Genomic DNA, 9,077 nt, shown 5'->3' with positions numbered 1-9,077 from the left:
AAAGAAACCAATTTGACAATAAATTATATATTAAAAAAAGGGAAAAAAGAAAAGAAAAGCTTAAGAATCCTTCTTTCAAAATTTGTGTAAAAAGTGGATCATGCTGGGGCGCCTGGGTGGCTCAGTCGGTTAAGCGTCTGACTTTGGCTCAGGTCATTACCTCACAGTCCGTGAGTTAGAGCACTGTGTCGGGCTCTGTGCTGACAACTCAGAGCCTGGAGCCTGCTTTGGATTCTGTGTCTCCCTCTCTCTCTGCCCCTCCCCTGCTCACACTCTGTCTGTCTGTCTCTCTCTCTCACAAATAAACATTAACAAAAAAAATTTTTTTTTAATGCATCATGACCTCTATCCATTCCAACCCTCTCCAAATACAGAGACAACTATGAATTAGTTAAGAGATTTCAGTTTTAAACTATGCTGGCTAGTTTTAATATCTAGAAATTACTATAAAGTTATGGAATCTAAAATTTGTCTAAGGCAGTAAGAAAAGGGATAGGGATAGAGGTATTCAACACAGCACTGTTTTAAAAAAGTGAACATTAAAAATAAAATAACTTCAGGTTTATACTTCAAAAAGTTGAGATGTCTCGGAGAACTGGATATAGTCAAACCTGTTGGGTGATTTTCTTGAGCTATATTCAATGGCTCCAGAACAGGTGTTTCTTTGGATAGGCATGCTCTAAGGGCTCTGAGGCAAAGCAGTTGAAAGTATTTGCAAAAGACCTTTGGAAAGATGATAGAATGGAAGCTGTGAAAACAAGTCTTGAATTCTGGTTAGGCATTATTACTTTGAGGAGGTCTTTTAACCTGTCTGCTTCAATTTTCTCCTCTATAAAATGAGGACAATAACTTCATAGTGACCTTGTGCATGTTTTTAAATGGATTCCTTCAGACTGAATACTGCCTCTTTTCACCAACCCTTGCTACCTTCTACTTACCCTCTGATGGTCTAGGTTTCATTTTAAACTTCATTTCTTCTAGAAAGCCTTGTCTAACCTCCCAGGGGGTGAGGAGACCTTTAACATCTTCTAACTGCACCCTATGTCTATCATTGCTGTTGTCATACAGAATTGCAATTGTCTGATCACTTGTCTATCAGCTCCATTAGACCAAAGACTCTATTAGGGCAGGGACTATGATCATTTGTTCATTTAGTACATATTAGAAATAAAAATATAAGCTATATTGAATTGACTTGGAGAGTATAACGTTTAAGTGAAATAATGCTCGTGCATCTCCTATCAACCTACATGTTCAATAAATAGTAGCTTTAAAAAATCTCTATTATTATTCAAATCTTTATCTGAGGGCACAGCTCCTGGCATGTATACATTTGTATCACAATAAACACTTGCTGAATGAAAAGTTTAGACTGGTGATAATGACATCCTTAGCCTATGTCTGCCAGTGGCAATCCTTTCAACTGTTGTTGATTTTACTTTCATGATCCCAAATGGTCCTCTGAAATTCCAACTTGTGCGTGTACGTGTGTGTGTGTTTTAGAGCAAGAACTGGGGGGGGGGGGGGGGGGGGGGGAGGGAGGGAGGTTAAAATCCAAGAAAGTAATTGTAAGATGCCACTATAGAGTGGGAATAAGGGAGGGGCAGAGGGACACCACAGAGAGGCTCGGAGACCAGTAGCGGGTTAGGGCGTGTATGTGTATTTTCAATTTCTTGCCCACTAGATGGTGGGACAGAGCCCCTAACCTGATAACAGTATGCTTTCTCACAGATCTGAGTTTCTCTTATAATGCCCACTCAGCGGTTTGCACATGGAAGAATCCAATATATTGTTATTATGTTTTTCAAAACTTCCGCTTGGAAAACAGAGCCGAAACCACAAGGGCGGGAAGGTTAGAAAGAGTCGAGACTTGCGGAAATACAGGACTAGGGGAGCTAAACTACATTTCCCAGGAAGCCACGGGCTGGGCCTACAACACCCAGCATGCCAGTGTTCCGGCTCTCGTGACCTGCTCGTGCAGTCCACTTTCCCAAGGAGCGCAGCAAATCTGTGCATTCTCTGTTGGTGCGGCAACGACGGCTCTTACCTCCGGATTATCCTGAGCCGCAGCAATTCCTACTTTCGCTCGTAGAGCAAAAAAGACACTGACCACTATTCCGTGGAGCCCACAAGCCACGTGACCAGCTCCGGTCATGTGACTCCAGAGCCAGGCGGCAGAAGTGTGTTACCCTGGTAACTGTTGAGCCCCCGCAGACCTTCCGGGAAAGCGCGGAATTCAGAGACCGAGGTAGGTGAGGCATAAACACTTGTTTCCCACTCGGTTGACTCTGACCGAGACTGTCCTCAGACCCCCTCCCCAGGGCTTTAGTTTCCCAGGTCACTCCCCTCCTCCGCCCACACTCTACTTCAAGTGCGTCTTTGTCTTCTCGCCACTCTGGAACCCGCGCTTCCTGGAGCAGGGCCCCACCGAATGGAGCCCGTTTGAGGGGATCCGCCTCCGACCGAGATCTTGGGGCCAAGACCTTAACCGCACACATCCTCAACTGATCAGAAATGCTAATGAGTCAGGGAGGTGTTATTCTGCAGATTGGGCAAAATATTGTCCAGGGTGTTTACACACAGAGCCCCCCTCCACCGCTTCTGGAAAATGAAGCTGCGATTTGAGCAGCCTCAAGGAGGCCCCGAAACTGGGACAGATTTGAAAGTTGGTTGGGTTCATTAGAGGGACAGAGAGAGCTTTGCTCCACGAGTCACTATTGCATAGTTTTGTTGGCCTTCCCACGCTCCAAAAGAAACGTAATTTGTTCTAATTTGGATACTTCATTAACTTTATCTTAGGTAGATTTGAACCGTAATGAATTGCATTTTGTCTGTATCTGGAAACAGTCTGTCTTGCAAAACTATTACTAGGGGCTGATAACTAGCTGAATGACAAGGCAGCACGTACTGTCCTTTGCTTTGCAAAAAAGAAACGGTCTTTTGAATTTGCTCGTTTATACTAAATTTTTGAAAGATTCCTTGAGAGGACCTGCTTTGTTTCAGGAATGTTATGTAACACACACACCATAGAGTTAGGAAATATTGTGGTCACCCTTTAACACTTGGATGTTAACAATGAAAATGTAATCTTGGACCCTGAATACAAAGCAAACTGTGAAAGCTGCTTTTCCAAAGCAGTTTTATTCATGAATTTGGAATCTTTTGTCCAGGTTATTGGTCAATAACTGTGCATATATGCTAAATCGTAAGAGAAATGTCTGAGGTTTAAGTTTGGTTGTTCTTATGATGTGTTGTGAATTTTCTCAAAGAATATTTATCTCTTGTTATTTAGTGTTTCCAGTGTTGTAAATACTTTGGAATGTTTACTTTGGGAAGTGAAAATTATTGATTATGGCTCACTATTCCAAAGAAGAGCTGGATGAAGAGTTTGAAAAGTTCATGAAAGAGGTAAATTTATCATTTTAAAAGCTGTATTGTAAATTTGTGTCACAAGAAACTCATCCTTCAATTCTTTCTCCTCTACTATGCAGTTTGACCACCTTGAAAATGAAACAGCCAAGTTATTTTACCAGCAAAATGGGTTTATTTTTTAATGGCAGAGGAACTGCATTTCAGACCTTGCAGGCTATGGCAAAACTATGGGCAAGTACTGAGATCAAAGGAGAAGAACTATTACCTTTATAGAGAAAACGAGGAGAAAGGTGGGAGGGGATGCTTTGAATGAAAGTCCATTGGAGGAAAAAAGTAGTCACTGTATTTTCTTGTTGGCTGATCTAATTGCTAGGCCTGGAGAAATTCATTATTCCCCCTGTTGGAAAATGCAAGGTACATTTCTTCCTTTTGGGGTCTGAAATTGATGAGTTGATAGGGCATGAGAGCTCCCCCTTCTGGCCTCCTGACTTTTTAAAATGTAGTTTCCTTTATTTAGTTTCATATTTTCCCCTTTGGATCCAGATCTTTCCTCAAAAGCATCACTGACCAAGAAATACGTCATCTGTGCCTCTCCGTGCCAGGAAGGACCTTTTCTGGGTGTCATGTCCCACCAGAGAGAAAGTGTGTGGCAGTTAGAACCCATTTAAGACCATATCTGAATAACAAGCTTAGGAAGGAAAACTCTCAGGCATTTCCCATCCAAAGTCTATATCTATATCTGTATCTTGTTGAGGTCATACATGTTGGAGATCATCTTGAAGTGTTGAGCTAGCATCACGTTATTGAGTACCTGGTTTCTACAAAAGTTTGACGACCAACACCTGCAAAACTTAAAAATTATTACATAAAACGTAACTAAAAGAAACATGACAATTCCAAATTGTGTACTGGTTCTGAACCATGACCCTAGGCCTGAAGGTAGCCAGCTAAATAAAAGATCTTTGAGAATCATGTGAAATTTGTTGTAGTTAATGTGCCTATTCCCTAATTTTGTGCAATTGGGTTTCTACTTTTCCAGAGTAGTTTATCCATGTGCAGTAGGTGGTGTCTGTCACACAGACGCATCCTTACTCAGCAGGTAGGTAATGCGAACTCTGTGATTGTCTAAAACTACTTTAGCCAGTGAGTTGAATGATCATTGTTGGGCTGCTTCTGCTTTGGCTTATAGAACTGACCAGATCTCCTAATTTAAGGAGAGATTTCCAATTGTGTCTTTTAGTACTTGCTCTACTGAAGGGAGAAAGGCTCTCTCTATGGAGGCAAACCTGGAGTTGTGTATGCCTCTTGGAAGTTCTCATTCAAGGTTGCCATGAAGGTTTAGTGAGGTGGACCAGTGGGAAGCTGCTAGTTATGAGCAAAAGCAGAACAGTGAGTATAGCAAGAGCACATTGTCCTTTTATCCTTCAGCTGTCAAGGTGATGAATTGCTCAAGCATCAGGGCCATTACCAAAACCTCCATGTATAGAAGAGTAGCCAGGAGCTGCACATGGGGCTCCCTCAGAAGAATTAGCATTTGTGGACCCATTTGTGGGTATAAAGGCATTAGCATTATTCAACCAAGACTCAATGTTATCACATACTGAAAGTCTTCCTAAATATATAGGTATGACAGCCAGCTTACAAATGGTCCTACTTTGGCTCTTTTACAGTGTGTTTTATATATGTATTCAAGGGATTTCATTTCTCCTACCCAGGGTTGGGTTAAATTGAGGCAGGGAACAAGTATGTGTGGATTTAATATTCTAACCTATAAAAGGGACCTGGGCAACACTTTAGGCATGAGTGGCAATTGGGATTCCAGTGAAATTGCTTTTAGGGTGAACTAAGGTATCCCTGTTCCTATGGACTCGATCGAGGTTTCTGGTGACAAATCCAACAACCAGTTATTGGAAAATGTGAATAAGAGCAATATCTGTCCATGGAAGAGGGAAAAATAGAGTAAGAAGTAACAGCGAGAAAAGGTATGCAAGCCTGCTTCAGTCATGTCGGGAAGGTCGTCTTTATCAGATGTCTGCTTTAATTCTTGGAAACTTTACTTGCAGGTCACCAATTGGTATGCAGGTCCAGCCTGGATTTAGTGCTGTCTTTAGATGTGACATGTGAATCAGGAGTCTATTTCTTGAAAGTTGGTGGCACAAGAGTTGGTTAACGGTACCTGATAGGGCCCCTCCAGTGAGGTTGAAGAGAGAACTTTTTGATGTGTCTTGCAGTAGACAAAATCTCTGGGTTGCGAGTCGTGGTGCTTAAGGCTTTGTCTCCCAGGAGTAAGCCATGAGGACAGTTTTACTAAAGCATGATTATTCTCAACAGAAGGAATCAGGCCTTTACAGTATTGGAGTATATCTCCTTTTATCAGCTGTGGGTCAGACGAGGCAGGAGCCAGGTGCATCAGGGGCTCTGTGACTGTCTTAAAGGGTCAGAGTTAATGAGTTACAAAGGGGATGGTTCGCAGATTTAGAAAGACCCAATCACAGTGCTTTTGGCCAAGTTAGTTGAAGGGTTTCCACAAATTTTGCTAGTTGAGTCTTAATGGTGCTGTTAGTGCATTGCACTAGCCCAGAGGATTGAAGGTTGTGAGCATAGATAGTACTCTAGAACTGGCCAAACAGCACAGACCTATTGACAAACTTGACCAGTGAAGTAAATGCCTTGATAACTTTGAAGCTTGAGAAGGCCTCCTTAGGTAGGAATACTCTTTTCTAATAGGATTTTAGCTACAGAAGGGGCCATACCCTCTCTGCAAGGGAAAGCTTCAGTTCAGTGAGAAAACAAACCATGACCAAAACATTTATATTCATGGGAAAGGAGCTGAACTTCGAATGGTCTATTGGGCAACTTAAAATGCCAGTGGGTGGTGTGGATGGGTTTCCCAGAGTTGTGTTTTGGACAGGTAGAACAAGCAAAGTAGGCACTTTTGTGGGCTTGTTAATATTTCTGTACCAGAATTGATTCATAAAGCCTATCATCTTATCGGGAGAGCAATAATTAATGCTTGTACAATGGTTAGTAAAGAGATTTTAGAATGTCTGGCAGGACTGGGTTATTATTTGGCTCAAGATAGAGTTCTCTCTTTTTATCAAACCAACAATTACTAGATTTCCAATATAGTTTTTCCCTCTCTGGGGCTAATTTTTGGATATATCTTGTCAGTTTTTCTAGATTATCATTTGAGGCAACATCTCTTAGGACCATGACAGAGGATTGCTTATTGGTTCCTTTAAGAGCAGCGTCTTTAATGGAAACATCAGCAAGGTAGTTTCCTTTGGCTTCCAGGGAGTCAAGTCTGGAATGCACAGGAGCCTTAATAGTAGCCAGGGCAGTTGGCAAAAATTTGACATCTAGTAAATTTAGGACATAAGAGCCATTTTTAATTTTATTCCCATTAGAAGTAAGGAAAGTTGGCTGTTTCTATAATATCCCAAAGTCATGGGCTGCCTGAAGGACATATGGTCAATTTAAATATTTTCAGTTTTACCCTTGGCTAAAGTACAAGTCTGAGTAAGAGCATATAATTCAGCCTGTTGGGTCGAAGTAGCCAAAGGTAAAGGTGCTGCCTTGATGATTTCAAAAGGTTTTGCAATTGCATACCCAGGGCAATACCATTTTCATTCTTTAAATAAGACCCATCAGTAAACCATGAAAAATCTGCATTGGTTAGGGTTATCTATTAATTGTCATGGATAGTCAAAAGGTGATCTGTCCACATCAAGTGGTGGTGAGAGGTTTTATCAGAAGGATAAAGAGAGTAGAATAGCAGGGTCAAGGTTATTACAGTGAGGAGGAGTTACTGAGGAGCAGCGAGGAGGATTTCATAGGAGGTGAGATAGCTGGCCAAAAGGTGTTGAGTGTGGTAAGGATTCAGAGGGGCTTTTGCATGGGGCACAAGGGTGGTTAAAGGGGTTCCCATGATTATTTCTTTAGTGGCCTTATCCAAAAGGGCAGGCTCTGAGGCAAGGGGGTTATCCCCGTGCCACAGTGTCCGGTTGTTGGCTATAATATCCCATGGGTTGATGACAGCTTCCGTATTTTGGGGTGAGTACTTCAAAGGTATTCCCTTCTCATATGCAAAAAGGAAAAGAGGAGCTGATAATTAGGATGTCCAAGGGCAGAAGGCTTTATTAAGATTTTCTTTAAGGCCCCAAAGGCTATGTAATTCTGATCTTACCAAATAATAGATTCATATTTGTTGTTTTTAAGTAAGATATACAGGGGTTGGACCATAGGAGAAGTTTGGAGCCCAGTTTTTGACAGTAGTCACCTAGCTGGAGAAAACCACATAATTGGCTCTTAGTTTTAAGTTTCAGGATACCACAAAGCCTATCTCGATCTAAATGAACCCCTATTCCAAGATCAGGTGTCTTAAATATCAAACCTGAGTTTGAGCAAACTGCAGTTTTTCCTTGGAAACTTTATGTCCCTTTAAGGCTAAAAGTTTTAACAGCTACATTCTGTCCTCCTGTGAAGAGGCTTGGGAAAGGGAGCAGAGAGGCAACTCCTCTACATTTTGTAACAAGGTAGGTTCTCCAGAAAATTTTATATCATTTAGTCAGCTTTTAAGGTTTGCAAGAAGTAAGACTTTCTATAAAACCCCAGGGCATTACTATCTAAATGTATAGTCTTCCTTCCCAAGTTAAGGCAGAAAGATATTAATTTATCAACTGGAATACTAAAGAATGCACACAGAGATCAATTACAGTGAAAAATTTGCTTTCAGTAGGACTAGATGCTAGTAGCATATTGGGTTAGGAACAGCAAGGTGCTAAGGGATAATATTTATTGCTGGGAGGTCCTGGACAAACCTCCACCCTCAGCCACTGGGTTTTCTTACAGGTAAAATAGGGGTGTTACAAGGACTAGTGCAGGTGATGAGTCCCGGGGCCTTATAATCTTCTATTTTGGGCTTGATGCCTTGAAGGGCTTCTTTCTTTATAGGGTATTGATTAATTTGGGGGAGATCTTTTGTGGGGTCTATTTGAGTCTTAGTACGAGGTGCTTTGAGGATTTTACCCATAAGAAGGGTGGTAACTGATCCAATTGGGACAATGGTTAGTGCCCTTAGAATTAGTTCCAGTGCTGTCAGAAGTGAAGCAAGTAAAAGATGTTGAAAGGTCACTTGATTCACCAACTTGGCAATCTTGGTTGCTTCTATCAAATTCTAGAATTGCTTACCCCTTTTTGGAAAAAGGAATTCCAGCAAGATACTTTTCTAAGAAATCTCAGCCCAGTAAGTGAATTGGATGAGAGAATTAAGGAAAAAAGGGTGGGTACCTCTTAAAGGACCTAAACCAGAGGGAATAGATTTATTAGAGGTAGGAACCTCACCGTTTGAACGGTTTTGTTCCTCTGAGGCACGGGCTGCTTTATAGTGGTGGGTTGAGCACCGGGAGTGTAGCTCCAGTGGCAGTGAGTACAGATAGAAATTCATTCCCAGTCTGGAGGGTTGTTTCTTTGAGCCAGTTGAGACAGAGAATTGGGACAAGCCCCTTTTGTTCCTCAGAGCCCAGTGTTTGGGGATTAGGAGAACATTGGAAAGATTGGTTAGAGGGCTGACAGCATCTGGAGCACTTGAGTTTGTAGCAGCCTTTTTTCCCGTGTCCTGGTTTTTTAAAATAATGGCAGGCATCAGGAGGGTTTTGGTTTTGTTTAGGGGCCTACATTTGTTGGAGATGAAAATTAAGGATTTT

The 9,077-nt window shown here is 41.7% G+C and overlaps 1 protein-coding gene across 5 annotated transcripts in view; it reads left to right on the top strand.

Moving 5' to 3' along the window:
• Window positions 1-2,012: 2,012 nt before the first annotated feature.
• The window catches only part of CEP162 (centrosomal protein 162), a 113,991-nt gene continuing 106,926 nt past the window's right edge, over window positions 2,013-9,077 (top strand). For 4 of the 5 annotated variants that reach the window (XM_042939282.1, XM_042939285.1, XM_042939284.1 and 1 more), the window contains exons 1-2: window positions 2,013-2,248; window positions 3,293-3,408. In XM_042939282.1, coding sequence (XP_042795216.1) covers window positions 3,352-3,408 — 57 coding nt within the window. In that variant the 5' untranslated portion in view covers window positions 2,013-2,248; window positions 3,293-3,351. Of the gene's footprint in view, window positions 2,249-3,292; window positions 3,409-4,614; window positions 4,762-9,077 lie in introns of those variants that run through there. The other variant, XM_042939283.1, reaches the window with a different exon arrangement.

This window comes from Panthera leo, chromosome B2 (assembly GCF_018350215.1).
Source record: "Panthera leo isolate Ple1 chromosome B2, P.leo_Ple1_pat1.1, whole genome shotgun sequence".
Classification (NCBI taxonomy): domain Eukaryota; kingdom Metazoa; phylum Chordata; class Mammalia; order Carnivora; family Felidae; genus Panthera; species Panthera leo.
Note: the sequence above shows the minus strand (reverse complement) of the source record. Positions and strands in the feature narration are given on the sequence as shown.